The sequence below is a fragment of the Pleuronectes platessa genome, chromosome 8 (genome assembly GCF_947347685.1).
Source record: "Pleuronectes platessa chromosome 8, fPlePla1.1, whole genome shotgun sequence".
NCBI lineage: Eukaryota > Metazoa > Chordata > Actinopteri > Pleuronectiformes > Pleuronectidae > Pleuronectes > Pleuronectes platessa.
In genome coordinates this window covers 25,873,834-25,901,100 of record NC_070633.1, presented here as the reverse complement: position 1 = coordinate 25,901,100, position 27,267 = coordinate 25,873,834, and the positions used below count along the sequence as shown (strand labels likewise).

The 27,267-nt window shown below is 43.0% G+C and overlaps 1 protein-coding gene across 1 annotated transcript in view; it reads right to left on the bottom strand.

Moving 5' to 3' along the window:
* prom1a (prominin 1a) overlaps positions 1–27,267 on the bottom strand; it is a 59,651-nt gene that overhangs the window by 6,995 nt on the left and 25,389 nt on the right. The window contains exons 3-12 of the mRNA XM_053428382.1: positions 23,336–23,541; positions 5,881–6,001; positions 5,178–5,241; positions 2,740–2,834; positions 2,605–2,664; positions 2,325–2,399; positions 2,129–2,192; positions 1,736–1,895; positions 1,210–1,362; positions 855–973 (exon numbers count right to left, since the gene is read on the bottom strand). Coding sequence (XP_053284357.1) covers positions 855–973; positions 1,210–1,362; positions 1,736–1,895; positions 2,129–2,192; positions 2,325–2,399; positions 2,605–2,664; positions 2,740–2,834; positions 5,178–5,241; positions 5,881–6,001; positions 23,336–23,541 — 1,117 coding nt within the window. The remainder of the gene's footprint in view (positions 1–854; positions 974–1,209; positions 1,363–1,735; positions 1,896–2,128; positions 2,193–2,324; positions 2,400–2,604; positions 2,665–2,739; positions 2,835–5,177; positions 5,242–5,880; positions 6,002–23,335; positions 23,542–27,267) is intronic.

The window sequence follows — 27,267 nt, the reverse complement described above, 5'->3', positions numbered from 1 at the left end:
TCCCCCCCCCCCCCCCCCCCCCGTTTACCGGGGATGTGCAGCGAGTCACTGGAGGGAAATGATGAAAGCTGATGTAATCGCTGAGAAAGAAAGAGGCAGAAGAAAAAATAAACTATGCTAATTGGCTCCTTAATGTTAATAGCAACTCTCCTTTTCCCATTTGCATTCCCATCAATGGAAGTTAAATATTCAGTTGCACGCTGAAGATCCAGCGCCTGCACCACAACAAGACTGAAATGGGAAAAATTGGCCTCATCAAGGAACATTATCGGCTCTAATTGAAAATGATCTTGTGTTGCCGCGACATCCTTTCAGGTTTTGTAGACAAATGTAAACGTGCTTTGCTTTTAGGAAGTGGCAGAGACACTCGTCACCCAGATACTGTAGAAGAATAAGTTTTTCTTTGCCTGTATAACGTCTCTGCTGTCAGCTCCAGCTCGGAGTCGTTGTACATGTAGCCCGGGATGAAGTTCCTCCACTCGGGGTTGACCAGGTACGGGGTGTCCACGACCTGCAGGGACAGGAACACAGGACACGTGATCAATAACCTTCAGGGGATCGATCAGTAAATTCAATAAGTGCCTGACTGGCATTATGCAAAGCAGAATTTAATAGGAGACAAACCCACGGACACAAAGAAAGCAGCTTTCATTGTGTATATTCAATTTAATACTGTGTTGTAACAATTCTGATACTGTTATATCTGCTGATATATTAAAAAGAGTAGTCAGTGATTCATAAGATGAATACATGTAATTTAAGCTGGATATTATAATCATAAACATCAAATCTGCTACTGTACATTTTGTTCTGGTGTTCATGTGTAATGTTTCCCGGCTTGTGACTTGCCTTGAAGAGCTCCTTGCTGTGGAAAGGGTCACAAACAAGCTTCTCAAGGTTCCCTCCGGCCAGGAACATGGTGGTCACCAGGCCCATCAGCACCCAGGAGAAGATGAAGCTGAATCCCACGCCGCTGTGGAGAAGAGCAGACGGAGCCTCAGGTACCAGGACGTGGAGAATGTCACATAGAAATGGTCGATAGGAGGAAGAGTGGAAGAACAGGGCTGGTCTTTTCTGTAATCCTCATCCTCCTACACCCTCTACTCTACATTACTTTCTTAGTACTGTGGTTTGTAAAGTAAATGGTGAAGTAGAAGTAGCTGTGACAGTTGCTGTAGCTCAAGTTGTCATGTGCATGTGTCGACCTACGCCATGAGCATGGTCCCTCCCGTGTTGGAGATGCAGCCCCGGGTCGTGGGCGAGGCGTGCTTGTCGTATCCCAGCGTGCCGCACAGCAGGCCCAGGTAGTTGAAGGCCAGGACCAGGACCACCATGCAGCACAGACCAATGCAGCCGATCCACCTGCAAACAGCAGGAAGAGCTGGTGTTAGAACAACACAACTGGAACAACGTGTTCCTCAGCTGACGTCTCAGCAGCTGAAGGCGCTAAAAATGAAAATGTAATACAGCTGATATGTCATCTTGGCTTTCTCTCCATTTTAAACTGAATAATGCAGAAGTGATATGAATATTTCATATAAATGCAAAATATCAATTCAGGGTAATAAGGTTCACATTAATTATACAGGAGCTTTGGAAACGAGTCTGGTCAAGACAGATATCATGAAGTGTTTATCAACATTGTTTCCTGTGTAGTTTCTGGATTGAAAACATTGTTTCTTGAAATATAAAACTTCATGTCAGGACACGTTTGTGGACGTGTGGCTCAGTGCACCTGTAGAAGTCCATTTTGTCAATCTCAGGGTATTGGTCCTCGATCTTAGCATGGGTGTGGCTGATGAAGATGGTGAAGTTGGACAGGAAGTTCTGCACTGGGAACGCCTTGGAGAAGCTGCTGATGTTGTGACCGATGCCGTCCACCAGGCTCTGTACACCTGAGAGACACATCAGGCAATTACTCCATTTTGTTTTCAATGGCATGATTCGTGTAAAGATACTGGAAAAACAGGCAAAGCTTCAAATTCAACTCTTAGAACTTTGTGCAAGGACCAGAAACGAGACATTGAGGATGTCAGTGAGTCATAAGGAGTAAGTTTAGTACCACAGATGGCAGGAGGTATTAAATAAAAACCGAAGGATTTTTTGTGTTTGCTTTCAGGAAACTTACTCTCCACAACACTTCTGGTCTGTTCTATCACCATGTGAGGCGTGTCGTTCAGAGAGGAGAAGCCCTGTGGGAGGAGAAGGGACAGAGAACTCAAACAGGGTCGACATGGACACTAGGTGAAGGCCGGTGTCTTGTGATAAATCAAGCTGCAGAGTAAGAGAATCCACATATAACAGTATTAATGCTCCAGACTCACCCTCTGCACGATGGTGCTGAGGTCCGTCCTCAATACCTCGTTCATCTTTTCCAGCTGAGTGTTCACACGGGGCAGCTGAAATATGAAAAAAGACAAAGAGACACTAATAAACATGCACAGTTTAACATTATCTTACATAACCAAACGACTCCAGCTCCCTAATCTCTGGTTCTGACATAAACCATTGTAGTTTAATTCATTCATTTAATAATTTAAAACACATGCCAAACAGACTAAGAACATGTCTTCTGTTAATCTAAAGTGTGTAGTTTCTATTTACCCGTGTGAAGTTGGCGCTGATCTGCAGCTGGGACAGCGACTGGCGGATGTTGCGGCACAGCTGGGCGGTGGTGGCGTCGGAGCGCTCGTCGTGGCAGCCGGGGTCGTTGAGCGTGCGGTTGATGCTGGTGCGGACCAGGCTCAGGTTGAAGTTGAGCTTCCCCGTCCCCTCCTGCAGGACCTCCAGAGACACGCTGACGTTCTCCAGGGCCTCCTTGGTCTCTCGCATGGCTGTGAGCAGAGAGACGGGAGGAGTTATGAATGTTTTATTGAGAATCCTTTAGTTCTGTTCTGGGACATTCAGGCAAACTGTTGTAGCAGGGAAAAGCACAAATGAAGACTTATATTCAAAAACCTTTTTTGAATATGAAGCCAAATTTTCTGGGGCAAAGACAAACTTCAAATCTTAGGAGCTGGTACAGTTATGAATGTAATTAATTAATCAGATTCATTAAGTGTGTCGAAAGGGACAGTTCATATAAAGTTACACATTCATACTGGATGCACCGGTGGACCTGAGCCGAGTTCAACACACTGAGTTTCAGGTCCAAGCCCTAAAAATTGCAATCTAGGTCAAATGATGTGTCTGTGTCCTGGTGTGAGGACTGCTTTTTAAAGATGGACGACACATCTCCACGAAATACCGAAAATGACAATAACCATCTTTGAGAAAAACATTGAGGAGGCGGTCAAGACACGTAAGTGGAGCTGTCATGTCGTCCATCTTAATTTCCAGCGTGTGGTTCATATCTGTAACATCCAAATTTAGACTTTCGACTGCCGAGCATCATTGTTAGAGGGGAAACAATAATCCAACACGAACACTATGAATAATGAATGAATGATGTGACTCTTTCCTGCAGCAGACTCCTTCAAATCACACAGGATAAAAAACACGGGGCATCCTTGAACACGGGTATAAAAGATGCAGGAGGGTAACAGAGGAAACAGTGAATCTACTCTCACACAGTTAAATGCTCAGCAACACAAGTAAAGTGTGTTGTTCTATCAAGTTAAACTTCTGCAGCTGATTAAAGGTTGTTTGAAGACTCGTCTCAGACCCAGTAACACAACGATACACACAAACATTAGGGACACACACTGTAACCACAGACATATCTGTCGTCAGGTTTTCTGACAACTCAACTCTCGACATGTTTCTGGTTAAAAAAACAAAACGCTTAGAATAAAAATAAAGCAGGACTGGTTACAAAGACGCATAATCTTTGTTATGCTCACTTAACAATGAGGGGGGGGGGGGGGGTTAAACGGTGGATTTCCAGGTGCAGGGAGATCTGGTGACGCCATTAACTTAAAACTGCACCGTGCAAGATGTTATCAACGGGAAAAAACATGTTTAAGTCTGAAAATGGGAGGAATTGACTGTTTGGTGGAGGTGGTGAACCTTCACAATCTATTAATACTGAATCCAGACTTAAAGGAGACAGTGTACTCAGCTTCAGGTTCAGTAGGTTGTATGTTTACATGCTCTAACGTTCAGAATCACTTTCCTCAGACTGCAGCTCCTCTTTTCAGCCTCTGTCTGCAACACCCTCCCTGCTCTAGTGTGTTGTAATTGGTCAACCACTTTGGGCTTTTTCACTTTGCAGATGTCTTAATTTCACAAAAACATCTATTTAACCCACCAGAGGGAAGAACAATTAAAAAAGCATCATATGTCTCTCTCAGAAACCACAGACGAAGTTGCTTTTTGTTCACCACCTCCTTCCCTCTCTGAGTTTAAAACTTTGTACCCTTGCACCAGGGTGAGATGTTGCGTTGTGCAGTTTTAATAAATGAATTGGTTGTGACTCGGGGCTCTGACAGCTCCAGGAGCTTGAGGAAGGTCACAGGGGAACAAACCACAGGGGCAACACCATGGTCAAAGTTCACAGGGTCAGGGGGACGGGGGGGGTCAAAGGATTGTGGGTCACTGTTTGGTCACTGTTACCTTTGATGGCTCTCTCGATTTTCACTTCATAAAAAAAGCATAAAAAGGAAGATTTGAGGGGAAAAGGTGCTGAATGATTATAACAAAGTTTAAACATTTAGAATTTACATAATCTCACTGAACCCTAGAGACATAAAGTACACTATGATGCTGTGTCACTCAAGGTGAAGCAGCTGCAGCCACAGCTTCCACTCAGCAGCTGCCAGACCTCGGTCGTCTGATTGTATTGAGACCGAAAGAGGAAATTAAAAAAGCAGCGGATTTACCTCCAGCCATGTTGAGCACTCTGTCCAGGGCCGGGTGGACCTCCTTATCCAGCTGATCGTGTATCCTTCCACCCAGTAGAGGACCTATATCTGCAGAGAAGACAACATCAGAGCGTGAGGAGGAGAAGTATGTGATTCATATTAATAGCATCATAGCTTCTTTCAGTTTTAAACTTTCAGGAAATAACTGCCTGCAGTTGTAACACAGGAGAGAAGTAGGATGATAACAGGGATCCTGTGTAACAGTCGCCACTGGAGATATTCAGACCTAGTTCTGTCACAAAAGTGTTGGGAAAACAAGTCACAGTTTCTCTTCCACTTCATTCACTCGCACACGCGGGGAGAGCTTCTACTCACGATTCAGGTCGTAGATGACTTTCTTCTTGGCCGTGGCGTACTGCGATATCAGGTAATCAATTTGCTGCGAATGACAAACAGTTGTGTTGAAATGCAGACAATGAGAAAACGCGTGGCACAGTGTTGTGTGTAACGTTCTCTACAATGGGAATCAGGTCGGGTTTCTGTGTTCAAATAACAACCGGAGAGTGAGAGTGAAATGTTTTGGCTCAGGAGGAAATGTTGCTGCTGCCAAAAGGTGAGAAAATGATCTTTTCTCGGGTTAAAGGGATTAAATGAAGGAGGTATGACTGAAACAGAACGTTTTTGACAGACATGGTGTTTTATACCTTCGCTTGTAACTGTAACACACTCAGACAAATATATTGTGATACGCTGGGGATCAAGTCCAGGCTCCAGATCCCCCCCCACCCCACGACCCTCTGGATGGATGAATTTAAAATTTCAACGAAGACTGAACCTCGGCTCATGCTTCCCCCACATTATTCCCCAGTCGCCTGAACTTCAATCCTTTTCTTATAATTTGACGGTTGAATTTCTAGAGCATGCATTTGTTACATAATTTAATTTCGAGGACCGTTTCACAAACTGTTATGATCTCATTCCTTTTCTACAACACACGCTCTGAATGTGGGAGTGTCATGAAATCGTGTTAGGATGAAGGAACGTGAAGCTGACGTGGTATTAATCTCTGTTGTCGTACCATGGGCGTGTCGTTGGCGAACGTGTGCAGGTCCCTCATGTTGCTGTTGACCAGTCTGCGGATGTTCTTCACCTGAGAGCTCAGGTTCTGATTGGCAGCGTACGCACACAGCACTCCGATCCTGCAGAGAAACCACAAACACAATCACCGTGACCTTTCTGCTGCTGAATGACCTTTCTGCTCCAACATCTGTCACAGCAGCAGCAGCACCCCCACCCCCGGGGGAAACAGGAGATAACGCGTCATCAACAGTAGGGGTCAGTGTGCACCACCTAATTCACCATGACATTTTCTTAACAGCATCCAGAGAATGAGCAGAGGTGGAAAAACAACTCGAAAAGTGTTGAAAAACAAGTAAAATTACAAGAAGTACAAGTATTAGAATCAAAATAAACTTACAGAACCAAAAGTAAAAGTACTCACTATGCAGAATGAGTTCTAAAACTGGATTATAAGCAGCGACGCATTACTAACACATCTATAATAAAACATTATGAATTGCTTTTTTTGAGATAACAACATGGAAAAGCAGGTGAGTCCACTCGGAGCTCCGAGGCTCCATCTGCACTATCGAAGGTCCCGGGCTTGTAAACATATTCAAATGAAATGCAAAAACACAGAATCATTAAAGTGAGTCTCTCTCATACTTCAAACAGACCTGGTACGAGGCTTAATTAGCTGGAGCAACATCAAGGGAGAGACAGACCATAATATTAAGCTGTTTCCAAGACTCACTCTAGACACAGCTGTGTTTTGTCTGCACCTCACTGGCAAACATCACGTGTGTTGCATGTATGTTTTTATGGATGTATTATTGTGTCGTGCACATTACGTCTAAAACCGGCTTCAAATACCTTATTTAGGAAGATTGTCTATAAACCAGAGCTGCAGCATCAATAACAGTATTTAACAAATACAGAAGCCTGATGTGTTTTCCAAGAACTATTATCAAACTCATGAGCATTAAACATTTCATTCGATATTCTTCATTCATCTTAATGAGGACAAGAAAGAAGAACATGTGAGTCACCTTAATTCACACAATGTAGAAAACCTGTTGCCCTCCAGGATGTAGCATTAGATTTAAGTGTGCTTGATTTTAATATACGTTCATAATTCTGGTTCTAACGAGACATATTTGAACCGTTTCTCTTTAAATAGCTTAAATAACTTTCCTCTAATTGTGTTCAAGCTGCACGTTTGAAGCTCCCTGGCCCATAAGCCCACAGAGAATTATGTGAAGTGAATGTTCTCACTGAGCCTGTTTCCAGACGCATTAAACCAAAGGATCCACAGTCTCATCATCTCACATTTTGTCTTATTGATCCAGGAATCACACACAAATCACCCTGAACAGACAAAGTAGCAGCAAAGTATCTCTGCCTGAAAAACAGCATGCAGCTTTTTATTACACCCTTTAAATTCTCACGTCCCTGAGAGTAAATTATCTTTACATATCATAAACGTGTTGACAACAGATCCTCACGCTCTCCAAGATGAATGTGCCAAGATGTTATAGTTTGATTGATCTAATAAAACAAAAAACGTCTCTGCAACATATTGTTTATTATCTGAAAACCCCTGACAGGCTCGAGGAGGAGCAGCTTTACGACAGAGGACTAACAGAAGGGCTGAGTCAGCGCCTGACACCAGGAAGGTGGAGATCAATGCACATGAATCAGGCTGTTGTTGTGACTCACTGCATAATCTGCATGTGGGCCTGTGCATCCGTGTAGGTGTGTGCAGCAGCAGCAGCAGCAGCAGCAGTGTGTGTGTGTGTGTGTGTGTGTGTGTGTACAGTAAGTGTGTGAGTGCACTGCATGCAAAGTGAGGTTTACGCTCCGTTCACCGTCTTATTGTGGAGGCAAGGAGAAGGTGGCGTGTGTGTTTTGTGTGTGTGTGTGTGTGACTGAAGTCTTCTCTTCAGTCCTGTGATGTGCAGTCGCTGAAGTCACTGTCTCACTTTGTGGTTATAATCCAGTTAATCTCTTCTAATCTAACCTGAATTATGCAGCACACGTTTTGTCTCATTAGGAATTTCACAGTTTGTTTCTGACCTAGAAGTAGAGAAAAGTCACCTTCTCTGTTCTAGACTCACAGCACAGGCAGGTGAATCGTCTCAGGGGATTCTTCAGTCTGGCTGATATGAATCTACCTGCTCATGGGGTCAACACCTGTTGTCTGCCTGCTGGTTCATGAAGGGGAATCGACGTGAGAGAGTTTTCATTTCACAGCCACGCTCCAGGCTCTTCCTCGTGTGTGGAGTGAAGGAGATTTGATTCATCACAATGTGTCTCTTCAGAGAATCTCTGAATTCAAGAAGAGTCTCCTCTATAATCCGAGTGGCGCTCTTACTTTGGATTAGATAGAAACTTTGTCACTGCACAGTTCAAAGTAGTGAGACATGAAATGCAGGTTGGTGTCTAACCAGGGGTACAACGTGTGCAGAGTAATGTGCATATGATTATTTGATATATTGTTTGATCATTAAAATAACAATACTCCTCACAGGTTAGAGGGTTCCAACACGGCATCTTTAAAACGCTCCCTTCATGTTTTACTTCATACAAGTAAAGCCTGAGAAGAAACTGCAAAACAATCAATCACATATAAATAAAAAGACAAAATATGAATTACTTAATTAGTCACCAACTATCTCCATAGTCAAACAATGACTATTTCTGGTTTTCAATTTATGGACCAAACAACTAATCGATTAAATCAAGGACATCATAATTAGTTGCAGCCCGGGAACAACTCATCAGACTTGAAGTTTGGAGGAGAAGCGTCTGAAAAGCACTGAATAGACAATTTAAAAAATAATAATACAAACACTGTGATATTATAGAATTGATATAAAACATTCAAACCCTGGATGTTGGAGCATCTTTATATGTAGAAGCACATTAAACATGTGGAATGATCAGAAAAAAAGCCTTAAAGGACAAACAGTTTCCGGGGTCACGTGTTGCCCTCCAGAGAGAAACACTGTTCTCGCCGCCCGTGTCTGGAGGAATCGTGCGGCGTGACGTTTTCCATAAATAGCGAGCGGAGCTGTCGCCCTGTTCGTGGAGGCTCGATGAGAAACTAGGCCAAAGAACTAGGCTGAGACCCGGTGAAGGGGAGCCATCCGGAACCAGGGGAAGATTCAAAATGGCCACTTTCACAACAAAAGCCTTTTGTCCAACACTTTCTCTGCCAAGCGCTCTCTCTCTCTCTCTCTCTCTCTCTCTCTCTCTCTCTCTCTCACACACATGTTTTCAAACACGCTGTCTCTTTCATTTTCATATCCACATATTCACAACGACACACACCTTCCTCTCTTTCTGTCCCTCTGTGCTCCTTTTATCACCAAAGCCCATGTTTTTATCTCTCTCTCTCTCTTTCTTTCGCTCCGACTCGAACACCTTTATTCCTCAATCTCACTTCTTCATTGTTTCCCCCTCTCTCTCACTCTTCACTCTCGGTTTTGCCGACCGCACCCTCTCTCCTCTTTTGCCCTCGGTTCCCTCTCTCCTCCACCTCCCTCTCTTTCTCTTTGTCTCTCGCTCGCTGCCTCTCTCAGCGCTCGGCGTCCAGCGAGGTCGTTGGAATCTGCAGCCAAACAAAGACTCTTTGAGAGAAACGCCAGAGTGTTTTTTTCCAAACGACCTGCATAGCACACGGCCGTGCACCTTCAGCACAAATCAAGTTTGGGCTCAGCTTGGTAGTTTTGTTCACTTCTAGTTGTAAAGAAGAGAAAATACAAATTTGTGTTGCCATGCTAAAGGGATCAAACAAACTCACATTCCTGAGCTGGATAACAGAAAAGAGAAGAGAGACGCTGTGGAGTGAATTCATCTGAAGAAGATTATTTTTCTCACTGCTGCTCTCAGCGTTTGAATCCAGGCAACAGGAAACAAAGACGCTGTGGATCCCCCCCCCCCCCCCCCCCCCCCCATCCCGAGGGTCAATCATTACCAAAGTGTTATTCTAAGATTTAATGGTGTCTGAAATATCACATATAATAGATAAATATATTCCTTTCCATTCAGCTGTAAACACAGACTGGAGTTAAGCAAGTAGAGAAAAGACTCATGAATTTTGCATGACGGTAGCGAAGAGAGGATTTAAGTTAGAATGTGAAGGTTCGGCACGAAATACATAAAACATAACTTTTCACCAGTTTTCACACGCTCACAAATAGACACGTTTTCTTCTGGAATATCAATGTTTTAACTTCCACTGAACCTTGAGCTTCAACTCAACATTAGTTTGTATGATTGTTGTTGAATAATCAGATGATTTGTGCACTTTTGTGATTTATTGATTGTTCTTTAGTGTCAAATGTCCAAATTCCATTTCTGCAATACATTGGTTCATGTGCATTTCATTCACTTTCAGTATTCTCACACTATTTCATTTATATTTTTTTATATTTCCTCACACTTAAGTATTGCATGTTACTTATTAGGACTAACTGATGCCTATTTTTGACTCTTCTTGCTGTAATATTGCAAAATTCCCCAGGATGGGACTCATAAAGGATTATCTTATCTTATCATGTCTTATCTTATCTTAAACCTTTTCAATAACAACCCAATTTAAAATTAAAAAACCTGAATGTGTTTCCTTTGAATTCAACTTTATTTGATCTGTCAGATCCCAACATCTCAAAGCTTTTCCCAGAGGGAGGCTGAGACGACATGATCGAGACGGACTCAACTGTCTCGGTATCAGCGACACTTTAACTGAGTCCTACCTCAAACTGTGGCTAATGACTGGATGTCTGCGGGGCTGCTTTGTGTTGGTGTGCCTCTGACTGACCAGAGGGGACCATTCACACACAGTGGGAGGACCATTTACCTCCAGCCACTCTGAAAAAAACGGCTGCGGTTCCTGTTTGAGCCGAAGCCAAACGACACATGAAACCGTCCCTCAGGGGTGGAAGCCCCACAACTGCAGATAAACAGGAGCATCAAACTGGTGCAGTGCCTCAGAATCTAGGCCACTATACTGGGGGGGGGGGGCTGGACAGTGAGTGTTACATGGTCTGGTGGCTCCATAGCTTTCACAAACTCCAACAATGGGCTGCATTCAGTGTGATTGCAGTTGCGAGGGCTGGGACAGTCGTCTTTCCCAGCCCCGTCCCTGCTTCCACACTGGTGGAACTGGGCCTCTATTATCCTGCCTCTCACTAAGAAAAACTGTTGTCATTGTAAATTCCCCCCGAACAACAAACTAACGATTTAGACGCTTGCTCTTAATTTGCAATGTTTGCAAAAGAAATCAGAGAAACAGAGTCAAACAGGGAATGTGAAGTGAATGAAGGAATAATCTGTGTTATTAAAAGCATTTCAGTCGTTTTGGTGCCTCAGTGAACTCAGTGACCTGTAATCAAAGGCTCAGAACAGAAACCATATGGTTTATTTATAGGAGAATAAAGCAGCTGACCTGTTGCACATGCATGGAAAGGCTGGCATCAAACCAGCGTTTCATTTTAGAGCCAAACCCGATATATCTGTTAATCGATAATATCAGCAAATTTGAGGCTTTCACAGATAAATCCATGTCATCGCCTATGCTTACAAAATAAACAATGTGGAAAAGATGTGCATTTATTTATTTATTTTGTCATCTATCGTTATGTAATTATGTTTATTCATAATTCAAGTTCTATAAATTGGACAGTATTTGTGTTTTCTTTATATTTAAAGTTGTTTATCGGCCAATAGATCAGTATGAAAGAATCAGAACCAAAAATCCATATCGGTCAGGCTCTTCTTTCTTCGTATTAATTTATTTCTATATAGAGACAAATCTTTAAATCCATAGTTTTGACACATCATGCACATACTTTAATGTTAAGAGGGCAAAGAGGAAGCTCTATAGCCTCCATTTTATCCCTTTTAGCCACAGTTGGATTCCATAGAGTCTTATTAATTACTTTTTTCAATTAAGGCCCCTCTGAACGCAATTAATCCTCCATTCTACTCAGTCAGGCCTCTGGTTAGTGTGCTTTCATTCCATTAAACAGCTTTCCCCCCTCAAGTAGCCGTTGTTCCTCTTACCACAGTTTGATTTTGTTTTCTTGGAGCTTTGCCAGGACACAGCCTGAGTCCGGCCTCCCAGAGCAGCTTCGTGTCCAGACAAGAATTTATCCACACAATGAATATCTAAGTGTTGTGACTCCGGGGACGCAGCTCCGGGCAACACAACCCAGAAAAGACAGTGTTATTTACCCCCCCAACCCCCGCCTCATAAGGATGATGTGTTTAGTGGGTGGGACACAAGAAGACAATTGACAGTAAACACACCAGAAATTATATGAGTACAAACTCTGAGCCAAACAGCCAGAAGGGTTCATCCACAGAAGGTCAGTGGAGCCAAGAGATAAAAAAAAACATGGCCCTGAAGTTTTAGTTTTGTGGTTAATCTCCAAGTAGATAAAGACGTATAACATGTTTTTTTTATCTAAAAAAATACCATAAAACTCTTCACAGTTAGTTACTGCAATTTGCAAGGCATTCTGGGTATAGTGCATGATGCAATACCTTCATTTACAGTTAGTAGTTTAGAAGTTGTGGTGACCTACTCGTTAAGACATTTGGCCGAGAGGCAGAAGAGGATATAAAAAGAAAAATAAACAATTATTAACCTTTCAAACAGATATTAACGATGTGATATTCCAAGTGCTGGTGTATTAACTCTGTAAATAATGTCTCCATAACAAAGTACATATTCCATTAATCCTTGACCAATCAAACGTGAGCTCGGATTTAATTTTCCATCATCTAAGATTTGCATTTAATTATTTAGCTCTGGACTGCAAGAATTGGTTCTAGCAGCGTGAGCCCTTAAGGATCAAACAAACCCTGATCTTTATTTATTTATAATGTGTTGAACATTAGTACGACTATTCTGCAGCCTCCGTTAACAACTAAAAACATTTCAAACGCACATTTAAGTATAAAATAACCAGAATGAAAACCAACAAATGGAGTGTGAAGATCGCCGTTCTCCCTCTCGCCTCAAACACACTTTTTCCCTGAGGTGGTTGTGATGTTCCACATGATCAGAGCTGCCGCCGCCCACGCTGGGTATTGAACATATCGATGCACGGAGCCGCAGCAGTAAAACAAGATCTCAGCTGCCGGAGTCGGCCTGTGGAGACCTCAGCCGAGAGGAGTGAGGTTCATTGTGTGTGTGTGTGTGTGTGGGCTTGTGCGAGATAGAAAGATAATTCCTACAGATTCTGCAGAGGAGTGAAGAGAAAACACAAGTGAAGACTCGGCCAGAGAAGTGAAGTCGTACTTCTGAATCTCACACTCTGGCAATGGCTGAGTCGGGGATCGCATGGACGAGGAGGGAGACAAAATCTAATATCACGACTTTCAGATTGTGTCATTTGTCGTGCAGTGTAGTGGAGAGTACAGGAGTCTATTACCTGGATTCTGCATCTTCTCACTGTGTCTGTAGGAAATGGCAAACAACCAGAATAACTATCAGTAGAATGCATACCTGCGTCTAACGGTGCTGATAAATATAAACCAATCTAATTACTCACTCATAGGCAACAACCTTAAATACGCTTGATTTGCTTCTTCAAGTTTTAGGACTATTTCCTGGGAAATCAGAGAAAATGTCAAAAAGAAACGTAGACAAATAAAGAGCAATTTTAAAAAAAAATCCTGGATCCAAAACCTTGTCTGTATCCTCGCCAATATTTAACAGATTATTTCTTGGCTCACGTTCCAACCAGCAAACAATTTTCAAATCCCTTCAGTAGTTTGCAGTAGTTTGCACATCCAATGGACAGAAAACATGGCTGCCAGGTTGGTGGCGCTGTGGCATCAGTATATTTGCCTGTTCGATGTTTCCACCTCCTCCTCCTATTCCACCTCCTCCTTCTTTTTAGATTTTCATTGCACAGAATGGGACATACAAGTCCTAACCCTCAGTGTTGTGAGAGCAGACACACGTCCACTGTCCGACAGGTAGAGTGAGAGCAAATCGTGAACCTTTGCTTTTCCATCGCAGGTGATTTACTCGAACAGTTCGAGTTGTTATCTGACGCCAGCCTTTTTAAAATGGGGTCGCTTCACCCCTGTCGCACATAAAGTTAAAAACAGTGACAAAGAGATGAAATACGATTCTGTGTGCGTTAGATATTTGCGGAGCCGACGCCCCTGAGATAGAAACCAGCTATCAGCTGGGAACCAGCATCTCTCTCTCCGGCAGTGGCGGACTCAGACTGTTTGAAGGGCAGGGGCGAAAAAATTAAAAGGGCACATTCTGCCCAACACGGGCCCCCACCAGCGTGCAAAAGCTATGATGCATCATGTATGATGAAATAGTCCTCATCCTTGATTAAGATAAGCATTAAATTATAAGGAGATCTAGATAAAAGTAATTAATGATGTGGTACTGACAATTACAATTATAACTACACCTCTATGATAAAACCACACAGGAAACTATAAAACATTTACAATATTTATTCAACAAACACAGCAAAACACAGAGGGAACTATAAACATGTATTTCACAAACAGATGTGATAATGACAATGAAAGCTATGATTTGGGAGCTTAGTTGTCAGGGGACGGAGATGGTGGGTGGTGGAGTCATAGGAGAATTCTTCTTTTGGCCATGTGTTTGTAGATGTCAATGACCTCGTTATAGTCAATTGGAATATCCCTTTCGATGGAAAGCAGCAGAAGATCCGAGAGCCTACTTTCCCCACATCGGTTTCTGAGCTGGGTTTTTATTAGCTTCAGTTTAGAGAATGATCGCTCTACTGAAGCAGTTGTCACCGGGATTGTTGCATATGTTTTTAGTAGCAAAGTCAGACCAGGGAAAACTGATTGCACATCATTGTCTTTCAGGCACTTTAACACAGCTTTCACGTTGCTGGGGGGAAGAGCATATGATGAGTGGAACACCTTGAGCTCGGTGACAACATTTTCTTCCTCCACATCATAAAATCTGCATACATCTTTGACAGATCGAGCAACTCTGTCATTTGTCATGCCTTTCCAGTGACTTGGGATGGTAAGGCAGTGAAGGCCTGAAAGAATTAACCCAGTTGGTGTCTCATCCTTCCCCTTGAACCTCCGGTGTAGCTCCTGGGAGAGTGTATCAAGGAAGGTAAAGAAAACCTTTCCCCGGTAGTGCTCCTCCAGGTCATGGGCTTGGTAGTCCTCCGTAGCAGATTTGGTGCTGTATTTGTACTTTTGGGGTACCTTTCTGCGTCTCGCTTGTCCAGGAATTTCATCTGGAACCTCAATTCCTGCTGCCTCTGAGTTCCCTTTTGCCTTTGAAAAAAGGACCTTGAACTCCTCATCCTTCCTCATTGCTTTTGCTCTCTGTATAACTCCCTCCACAATGGTGTATGATGTTGTCAAGTCAAGGTCTTTCTTCTGCAGTGAAGCAGATGCGATGGCAGTCTCATTGAAAATGGGTGTGGTAATCTCCATGCCTAGAATGAACTCAAAATCTATGCTACGCAGGAGCATCCGGGCATCACCTGCTGCAGCGTCTGGTGGATCACTGTCAGCCATGTTCCGAAGCAGCTTAACGACGGCAGAAAGAACCTTCTTCAGGGACCTCAGAGCGTCTTCTCTGCATGCCCACCTTGTGTCAGACAGCCTTTTCAATTCACAGACCCTTTGGTCAGGGTACATGGACTGTTGCATTTTAACAAGCGCAGCATGGCGTTTTGTAGATCCGGCAAAAAATGTGTAAAGACTTTCCACTAAGTTGAAAAACCTAACAAAATGCTGGTTTGATTTGGCACTCTCAACCAAGACCAGGTTCAGACAGTGGGCATGGCAGTGCACGTATAAAGCTTTGTCATTATGGCTCTGAATTCGCGACTGCAGACCCTTGTAGCTTCCACTCATATTTGCAGCTCCATCGTAGCCTTGGCCCCTGACATCTTCCAACTTCAGTCCATTCTCCTCAAGGAGTGTCATTACAACATTCTCCAATTCCTTTCCTGTTGTTCCCGTCACATCGCAAACTTGTTATCCAATGCAGATTTCAGGACCACTCGATGTTACAGTTCGTTATAGCGACGCACGCCACATGAAAGCAACGCCTCTTTCTCATTCCCCTTTCGTCAGCTACCAAAGAGTGGAACGTCTGCACCTCATTATCTTACCACAACATGTTTTTTCGTTTTGCCATATTCTTGCTCTAGAGGGCACATCATCATAATTAATTGTATGAAGGGGCACCATAGAGGGCACCCAATACTTTTTGTCCTATGTAAAGGGCAGCCAATAAGGCACTTTCTCTCGTATTCACCACTCTAGAGGGCATTTTTACAACCATGTAGGCACTATAAGGACATTAGAAGGGCACTCATTGAGCACGTTATCGGAGTTTCTTGTTCTAGATCGGATTTTCTTGCTCTAGAGGGCACATCGTCATAATTCATTGTATGAAGGGTTACCATAGAGGGCACTCAATAATTGTTTTCCTATGTAAAGGGCAGCCAATAAGGCACTTTCTCTCATATTCACCACTCTAGAGAGCAATTTTTCAACCATGTAGGCACTGTAAGGGCATTAGAAGGGCATTCATTGAGCACGTTATCGGATTTTCTCTCGTAATTCGCCACTCTTTACGGCACTTTAGCGCGCTTTTTCAACCAAGGAGGCACGAGGGGGGGCGGTCGCCCCCCCTGCCCCCCCCCTGAGTCCGCCACTGCTCTCCGGTGCCACATCATCACTATTGTAACACGTTTGTGCACCGATAAATCCAAAAGAACGTCCTGACCGAGCTGCTCACATCGATAAGCCTCACTGTGTGGAGTTCCCTGCTGGAGCACTTTGTGGGTTGATTTATATTTCACTCATTACAAGAAGTCGCAGACCGTAAATGAGCTGGGACGAGGAGACAAAATGTAATCTGGAAAAAAAAATTAAAGTGGATTTTGGCTTGAATCCAGTAAAAGTGAGGTTACCCCGGGAGATGTGAAAAATGATGGGATGTAAAGCAAATCTGACAACAAGCCTCTCTGGTTAATTAGCTTGGCACCGGTTTGTGTGAAGCTGCCGTTGTGTGGTTGTCTACGTGCTGGGCAGCGATCAGGCAACTGCAGGGACATCGTGTCTCCTCCACAGGGACAGAGGGGACAGAAGGATATACTCGAATATAATAAAATACAGTACAGACACGATGGCATGTACCCTGCAGACAAATAAAAATCATTTCTAATCAGAAATATGACTTCAGGCACAAATGATAGTTTGAAAGGACAAAGTAGTTTCCTGCTCTATGTATTTTAACAACTTTCAAAAAATAAAAGCTCAGTATAGAGCAGCTGGATCTAGAGCAGCTCCTGTGTCTCTGTGTCCTTGTGACTGGGGCTCGTGCTGTTTGCTCAGTCTGTGTTTGCTGTGTCAGCTCTGTTCTCATGTTACTGCACCAGTGGCGAAGTCGTGTCTGCACCACTGTGACCAGCAACTGATGGAGACATTTATACGCGTGGCCATTAAACTATATTGGCCATGTGATGTGTGACAGGGAGGATATTGCCCTGTTCACTCTAAACTGAATATGGGGTTGTAACATATTTTTAACTATAGAGTGGATTCAGGCATATGTTTCAATGGTTTCACATTTTCACTGGTTTAATAACTGTTGTGTTCATCCTGGTTGTAAAAGTGGGGATGTCAACCTCCTGTGTGAAAAAGCAATGACAGAGGGAATAGCTAGAAAATACAGAAATGAAAACTCTTCTGTGTTTCTGTACGTTCTTTTCTTATGTTTCTCAATTTAATCACAAAAAAAAGAAGATTGTGCCGAGGAAAGAAAATCATCGAGATCAGAAGCGAGGAAATGAAGTAATGAAGTAATGAAGCACAGAAAGAGTTATGGACCGAATGTGTGAGTACACTTTGACAATATATATTTTTACAGATGTTTATGGGCCAGTTTCTAGAAATGAATAATCGTCTCTATCTCAAAATCTCTACTTACGTTTCTCACTGTGGATTTTTTATGAGAAAAAACAAATAAAATCCAAATGGCAAGTTGCTCTGCTTGTCATTCTTTCAACTTTCATTTTAGTAACACATAAAAAATGTCTTAAAAAAAACTAAACTTACCAATTATCTAAAAAAAACTCTCTTAATGAATTTACCGAACTAAAGGACGACAAAATCAGTAAAGCTCAAAATGTGACAGCTTACAACACAGCTTTAAAAAGCACAAAGAGAAACCACACTACATCTGCTCATCGCGTTATAAAAACTTTGCATCTCCAAAATATGAATTATTCAGGAAGTGAGAGAAACGTATTACTGACTCTTTGAAAAAGTCAGAGATCGAAGATCGACAAAAACATTTCTAAATAATTCACACCTACAGATGCAGCTTCTAAGGATCTAACTGTAAAACAAATACAACTTTACGAATGTATTTGATATTTTAAAAATCCTCCTCCTGTACCTTCTGCATCAAATATTACAGAAAACTAAACTTAATGAAATGTTTCAAAGTAAATATTACATTTTTGGGCCTTTAATGATTTATTATTGATGTGTGTAGTAGCATAAGAATGCTTCCTTCAGGACGGAGCAGAGTTAATGATCTTCGCACTATTAATGAATCCTCTAAAAATAGCAGCGTGTGTGACGCCCCCCCGAGGAGGCTGTTAACCGAGCGGTGAGTGGGTTACAGGCGGCAGGAGGATGTGTAGGAGTGTGTGTTTGTGCGTCTCCCTAAGTGACTAATAGTTTGGGCTCATTTTTGTGTGTTAGTCTGAGAGATTGTGGTGCTGTAATTGTGCAATTAAGTGACCGTGAGGCGTTTCACTACAATTAGGAGTCGTTTCCTCAGAGCTGCAATCAAATGCAAAGTTCAGCCAAGTATTAAATGTCACTTGAGAGGTTTATTCTCAGTTATTGTTCTGGGAATGAAGAAGTAAAAGATTCCGTGGGTTTGTTTTTATGCTTTATTTGGGTCACTTCATTAACAATTTAATAATATCTCTTCTAAATAAGGGGGAAAATACTGCAAGTGAAGTGGAGCTGGGCTATCGAGGTCCTACAGGAAATCTGCTGTCAATCATGATGTTTAAAACTGTTTTTTATAACTAACTCAAACCAAAATGATCAGAAACATCATCACTGGAATAAGCATCAGTGTCTTAAGAAGAATTATGGCTTAAATTGATGGTTAAATAAGGAAGAATGACACAACACTTTGATAGAAACATGCAAATAGTCACCACCCAGAGCTTAGTCAGATCAGTTTGGTAAAGAACCTGAAGAAATCCTTCATATCTGAAATCGTATATGAGAACAAACTCCTGAAATCTAAAGTGACTGAGACTGAAGCACATGGCGCTGAACGCTCACTTCACTGTCGCCTGCTTCATCATTAATTAGACCCTGTGTGATTACTGTGAGTGTCTGAGGTCGCCGTGTCGAGAACTTTTAGGTTAATAGTGTTGGACACCCGGCGACTGAAATAGGCCGCTGAGGTGCATGTTGGGTAACAGCGCCGGGCGGGGGTCTTCCACTCGGCTGGAACAGAGGGACGGATCTCGTGTCTGTCATCTCACCGTCGCTGTAAATCCACGCAGGAGTTACGTGGAGTCAGAGCTGATTAGCCGAGACGGAAATAGCTGCTGCTGTTCTTTTTGATAAGGTGCAGACTGGCTTAATGCAGAATGCAGCTTCTACTACACACAAGCCTTGATACGCTAATAACAACCAAACACAGCAGAGGGATGAGAAGATGTTTGTGCTGCAGATTCACGAGAAGGGATATTGAAATGGATCTTCTCTTTTTATTCAATCAAACAAATCTGTCAGTGTGGATCTGAGCGTTTTTAATATCTGATCAAATGATCCCTGTAATTATTGAAAACGAAAAAATTATCATTGACATATCTCTAGAAGAAACGTCCACGTCATCGGCTCTAAACAAAGATGGAGGACGTGTGTCTCCACTTTCTCGCGCCGGCTTTATCTGACAAACACAAACCACAACAAATCTGATAACACAAACTCGGGTTCATCTTGTTATGAATCTGCTTCTAATTGGCTGCTGCTCTTCTCTGCTCACATGTTTGTGTTTGTGCAAACAAACACTTTCATCATCAACCTGATCCGACTTCGTGCTCAGATTCACGAGTCCAAGAGAAATCAGTCTCATTTATTTATGTGTGATTATGAAACAATGTTCACAAATAACAAAGGCTCATTAATTATTCACGTTAATCTTAATTTAGATTCCGATCTTCGTTCACCTGATTGAACCTGGTGAGAGAGTTAATGATACAGCTGCACTAATGAGTTCTTCACCTTAATCTGGATCTGGTTAATTAATTAGTGTTTATGTAAAAATACTGATTGGGTCTGATTTCCTGCTTCTTGTAGCATAAAGACAAACAGTGACACAGGATGAACTCATGTGCTGAACTTGATCACACACACACACACACACACACACACACACACACCACGACAACGAGCATGACTATGTCACCGGTGTGAATCTAACCCCCCCGGCTCCCAGCAGCTCGACTCTAACCCAGTAAACATTACTCATTCATGTTTACAACCACAGCTCCTCTGGGATTTGACCCAGCAACCTTCACCCCAGAGGGTGACGCAAGACACACAATTCACTTCTCATCTCCTGCTTATTTTTTATATTACTGCAGCTGTTTTGCACCTGAAGGACCAAAGATAATATTCTCAGACTTGTCTTGTTTTCATTGTTCATAAAGTGGGAAAAATGAAACAGTTAAAAAAGCTGCAGCTAAACTCATTGACTCCAGGTTACCAAGGCAACTAGCTGGTTGGGAACACCGTCTCGAGGGCTCGTCCCAGTTGGAGGTTAAAAAACCAGTCGGCGTTTGTCAGTGGTGCTCATGGATTTGAGAAATTTAGATAAGAGGGTTATTAAGAACAAGCGATATCAAACCAGGGGGCCGATTGATCCTGTGCATTTACATTTGCAGCCTCTGACTTTGCTGCCCATGTGCATTGTAGTAAATTGAATTAATGGGGGGGGGGGGGATTCATCCTAGTCATTCATACATTATGCTTATATTTTAGGTAACGTGACATTTCTAGTAAAGCAGATGAATCCATATTGCAGAATTGAACTGCACTCTAAAATATTATCTAAAGAGCAGTTTGAAAGACAATTGACCTCCTGGACATTAAATTGGAAGTTAAAGATAAAGTTTCAAAATGTTCTGATAGCATTTTATATTAAATCAGAATTCCCACAGCTTTGTTAACAAGACGTCAAAATGAACCTGTGGGTTTACACAAGCGGAGTCATATATGTAGTTTATTTGTTTTTTATTTAGTTTTTGTTGTTCTCTCTCTCCTCCTCCACAATCCTATTGTCCTCACCTGTACCTGAGTGTCTTTTCTACTCCCTTAATCCAATTTTAACATTTCTCTGAAAATAAATATCCCCCCTGCCGCTCCTCTGTGGCCGGCCCGGTGCTTTTTAGTGGCAGTAAAGAGCAGCCTGGTCCGGGGCTCGGTTCTCATCCCTGTCCTTCATGTAGTTGCTTCATTAGAGCCTCGGCAGCATCTCCGCCTGGTAGCTCGGGAGATTTAATAAGAGCTCAGGCGATGCTCTCAGACTCCTGCGTCTGGGCTGCTAGGATATTGCTGTGGAATTTCTAATATCCGGGCTTCATTCCAACGAGGACCGAAAGTCAAAGAACATCAAACTAAACACATTCCTGGATCCCTTCAGTCGAGCACAAGACGAGAACGCCCTCCTAAGCCTTTTGTGCCGCGGCTACATCCCCGGCGGCGACTGCTGCTCCCTCCGAGGAGACGGCACAACAGATCGAGTTCCTCAGGCTTCTCAGAGACGATCTCAGTGAGATAAACTGGACAAACAGAGATGTGATGTGCTGATATATAGAATAAACACACTGAAGCTTCAGACCCGAGCATGTGAAGCCTTTTTCCATCATTTTCCATTATCTTGTTTAATCTGAGACGAACCCATCTCTTACATTTCCAAGAAGGTGGCGCTCCAAAACTTTTTAGTTTGGGTTGATGATGTACTCGTCTTTAAAATCATATTCACCATTATAGAACTAGCTCTGATGAGATCAGATTAATCAGGTTCTAACTAATACATTCTGAGATTCAAACAGTCAAAGAATCAATCAAACTTTCAAAACTGAGAAATTTGGACTGTAACTAAAGATGGAAGACATTAAAACTCCCTGAAAGTGAAGCCAAAACATCCTGATCGCCCCCTAGTGGTGGGCTTCAGTATAGGCCATAAACCCTACCTTCTACAAAAGTAAGTACATCAGTCATTTGTTTCCAAAGATGGTTTCTGTCATATCAGGTAGTTCTTATCACACTAGCGTTTAGTTTTCAGGTAAATTTGGTTTTAATCAGTTACTTTTTGTTATGAAACGTGATTGACAGCTGACACAGACTTGCAATTTGCCCGACTTGTGTATCTGTGGGACCTCAGTTCTGCTTTCTGTCTCCAAATGTGCAAGATGGACGTGTTTGTACGCAGGACATTCTGTCTTCATGTCTGGACAGCGGGAGGAGCTGGAGACACATCGTCCATACGTGATGATTTTTAAAACAACTCAATCTAAAGTGTTTTCCGCTCGGCTGCAGCCGCCGCTCTCTGGTTCCCGGGGAGAGCGAGTGTCAGAAAGTGTCAGAGATGTTTGTCTCCAGTGATGGAAAACAGAGGAGCACAGCACGGCAGCGCAATTCACAACCACGACACTGCAACAGTTAATTACAATTAGTATTTCTGAGTTACACCAGGAGCAATCTACGAGTTGACTCTGCTGCTACGCTCACTGCACTTCCCTGGAGCTGTGATATACTAGAACCTGAATCCAGGAGCAGGAAGTATTATAGAAAATAAGGAGAATAGTAGAAAACTGAGATGATGATGATGGTTTGTTCTTGTTTTATATATGTGTATAAATGATGAGGATAATTGTGAAATCACTACAATAAGTTCAAGTGTGAATTCCCTGCAGATTAGACCAAACACAAATATGAAGGATGCTGTCACATAACATCTATATGGGGTCTCTACTATATATAGCCAACAGCGGGGGGGAGGGGGAAGGCAGGCTGATGACCAGCATCTGTGTGTGTGTGTGTGTGTGTAAAGGACACACAAGATGAAAGGGATGTGTGTAGTCTGCATTTGTGCATATAATTTATATTGCAGCATATGTATGCATTCATATACCAGTGCATAAAACATGCCTGCTTGCATCTTCGCTTGTGTGTGCGTGTGTGTTTGTGAGGAAAGGACACACAAGATGACAAGGGATGTGTGTACAGTGTGTTTGTCCCTCGATGTGTGTAGCCTGCATTCGTGCATGTAGCTTGAATATATTTCGGCATATGTATGCATTCATATACCAGTGCATAAAACATGCCTGCTTGCATCTTCGCTCCAGTGTGTGTGTGTGTGTTCTACTCACGTGATGACCAGTGAGGTGGAGAAGAGCAGTGTTCCCAGCAGGCCTCGCTGGCAGTCGGCGTTCTTCCTCTGGCGCTGGTGCATCTCGCCGCCGCAGTTGTCGCAGCAGCGGCACATGCAGAAGAAGAGGCCGGCTAACGGGATCAGGACGGCGAACAGCAGGCCCACCGCCGCACACACCAGGAAGCCTATCTCGTAGTAGATGGCCTGGGGTCAGCGTGGGGGGGTTAGGGAATGAAAAGGGGAAAAAAATAAGGAGATGAGGAATAAGGAAACATAACAGTGGCGAGCACGGGAATGAGATGAGGTGAGAAAAGGGCATCAGAGGTGGAAAAAAGGGAGGAAAAGAGATTAAATAAAAAGAGGTGAGATTTAAGTGGTGGTGGGATTGTATCAGGAGGAGGGAGTGGGTGAGTCGGGGAGTGAGGGAGAGAAGAAAGGATAGATTAACAGCGACATAAAGGAGAAGAAGGGAGGACACACACGAGGATGCTGAGGATAAAACGAGCAACAAATCTAAAAATATCTTCCAGGATCCCACTGCTGGAAATTCTCCCTCTACTCTTTGTCCAAAGGAGGATTTGTGGATAAAGAAAATACACATTGCATAACACTAATCGCTACCGGAGAATCCCTTTCTCTCCGGTTCTTAAATACCTCAAGCAAATTCAATAATCAACTCTTTAGATACAATATTATTCAAGACAGATGCCAAGACTCCTAAAAGCTGTGAGATGAAAACGCTGTCACTGCACTGAGATCTGCCCGGAACGAACAGGGAGCGAATCTTAAAGGTGGTTTTTACATGCATTTTCCAGTAAAGTGCCTCATGCACTGAGAGGATAACAACATCTCAAGGATTATAGGAGTCGGAGCCGTCTAGGTAGCCCTGTGGAGCGGCTTCTTTCTCACTCTAATGAAGGGGAAAAGCATATCTGATGAAAACCCTGCTTCAATAGGAATGGACCACACAGCAGTGAGTGCTCTGCAGTGTCGGTTTTTTAAAGGGAAATAAGGAGATGTGCTCAGCTCATGATGAAGTGGAGGAAGTTTGAGGATTCATGGGAAATTGAGGCATTCGTGAAACAGGTACGATTATCTCTCGGCAGTATAATCATCTCCATCTTTATGGCTGATATTAAAGAGTTGCATGAACTGACAAATAAACAGCCAGTACACCCAGATTAAATTGATATGAGAGCCTTACATTCTACCTGTATGCTGCTTTCATCTCATTTAAATCAATGTTTTAGAAACACTAACACTAAGGTGAATCAATAGCTCTCAACGACACTTTAAACTATAAGTAACCGTTAAACCTTCAGGTGAGAATATACTGCACTGAGCAGGTGGAGCCAATAACCTGGAAAACGTGCTCGGAGAAAATGCATCGAAGCTTGATTCTTCAATATTTTCATTTCACCTGTAAAAGAACGTCAAACAAGTTCACAGACAGGGAAGATTTGATGGTTAATAAACAGTTAAAGGAGACATATTCTGCTCATATTCATGATGTTATCACTTGGGAAGGTTTAAAAGCTCTAATGTTCACTTTCCTCAGACTGTCCACAGCTGCAGCTCCTCTTTTCAGCCTCTGTCTCTGTCTGTCTGGTTTTGGCTCCTGTCTCTTTAAGGCCCCCCCCCACCTAACCAGTGTATGCTCTGATTGGCCAGCTGGTCCTCTCTGTTGTGATTGGCTAACCAATGTATGATCTTTCATAAGCAGCGACTGGGAAAATCCACGTTCAAAGCATCTCCAAGTTGGAGCAGGCAGTAAAAACTTTGGTGTATGAGATGTCGAGTTGCTGACGTCATTAAATACCAAATAATATAAATTAAATTGTTTGTCAATCTTTAACAAAGATCCAGTTTTCTAGCCAATACAGACGTTTTTATAATTAACATGCCAAATGATCTATGTGCTTGTCAAACCTGTTTCTTTTTCTTTACTCTTTGTCACTATGCAAATATTGGACAAAGGTGTCCAGGTGTTGTTTAAACTGTCTAAACACATACATTAAAGATATCTTGTTTGCAGTGTCAATGTTTTTATTTACCATATTCCAACGACTTCACACCTCGAAGGAACTGGGACCATTTAAGAAGCTGTTAATGGTACAGTAGCTTCGTTAAGGGGCGTGTCAGGCTAGCTGCCTCGGGCGGTAAAATTAAAATGTTGGACATTTTCAGTTTGCAAACTTTTACACAAAGATCCTAAAAGACACTTGAGGAAATGGACAATCTGAACAAAGCATCTTATGTCTCCTTTAATGATTGAATAGAGGTCGGAGAGTTAATACAAGTTGGTGAAGGGCAGTAAGATTAAAACACCAGGACTAGATGTGAGGGAGGAGTTAGTGGAGGGATGAACTCGGCTCCATCCTCTGACTCAGGATTCCTCTTCGTCAACGATGAAATCCGCTCGTTCCTCAACCCGACGTCTCAATAAGCCGCGACTTTGATTGAATATTCGAAATATTCAAGGTGACTTGACACGATTTCTTACAAATTTCTCCCGAATGCGATGAGAGAGTTAAATTGCGGCAGCCTCGGCTCCTCTACCTCTTCCTGTCATGTACGACACTGCGCTGCTTAATCTGCTCCTATCTGCACCGCACTCAGCACCAGCTTTGGAAATTGGCAAAATTGAATAGGGGGTTGGTAATTCCCCCACACCGTATGTAACTTGTCACAATGAAGCTCAATAGCGTCTCATTATAAAAGGATCAAAGCGGCGCTGCTACCCGTGCTCCTGAATGGACGAACTGCTCTCCCGGCTGATTCGCTCTAATCTTAATCGCCCGCGTAGGCCGGTGACCCTGCGTTCACCAGGAGACCTGCAGCTTCTACCTCTGAACAAGCAGAGAGAGAGAGAAAAGAAGTGAACATGTCAGAGAGAAAAAACTTGTCTCCACTTGATTTGGAAAATCTTTATGAAAACTGGGGAGGTCCCCCGCTGTGAGAATAATCCAAACTCCTAAAGCCGGCGTTTGGATGAGGGAGGATTCGGGCTGTGTCAGGGATTCACAGGAGTTTACAAGCTGACACTCGCACCCTCTCGGACCGAATCCAATTTTGGGGTCAGAGAACGGAGAGGACAGAACGAACAGCTCCGTCGAGATGCAGGAAAAGTCAAAGAAGAGACATTGAGCATATTTTAGATATGAAACAGACGGAGTCCTCTGTCCTTACTCTGCATTAACTTCATCCATATTTATCTTCGTCTTATAAAAAGCTTCAGGACACGGACGTAACAAACCAAACGGAGCAGTACCACTGGAAATCCTGAGGGGGCAGTGTTGCCAATAGTTGAACAGTTGACCTTAGAACTCAAGTGGATAAGTTCAACAATGGTGGAACTTAACATTCCTGTTTTGCCTCTTTCTTAAGAGATGCGTTATCAAAACCTCTCCCACCATCGACATGTTCTTTGTCGTAAACAACTCTCGACTCTGTGCTTCCCTCTAGTGGAAGTCGTCTTCACCACCATGCTAACATAATGGAGGTATGTGGGGCAGTGGCCGTTACATCGTTTAAAACGGACATTTCCATTTTTATAAAGGCATTATGAATGAGCCTTCAGAGCACCGACCTCAGCCGATGCGTTGAGGGCATTGTGCAAATCTGAGCCCTCGCGTTGTCGTCCCGCCTCTGGGCTCTCGCTTGTTATTGGGTCGAATCTTCACAAAAGAAGGACAAAATGTTTTATTTTCCCACCACCGCTCTCCAAGCGCCCGCGGCTCTGACTATTTTTGGAGCGATGCTTTATCTTAACAAGGGCCCAAAAGAGGAGGATGACCTTCTAACGAGAGCGAACTGGATGTCGAGGCGTTTCTTCAGAAATCCGATTTCATCAAAGCGGCGGCCACAAGCTCTGCTGAAGTGTCCTCGAGCAAGACGCCGTCACTGAGTGTCAGCTAAATGTCCGAGATA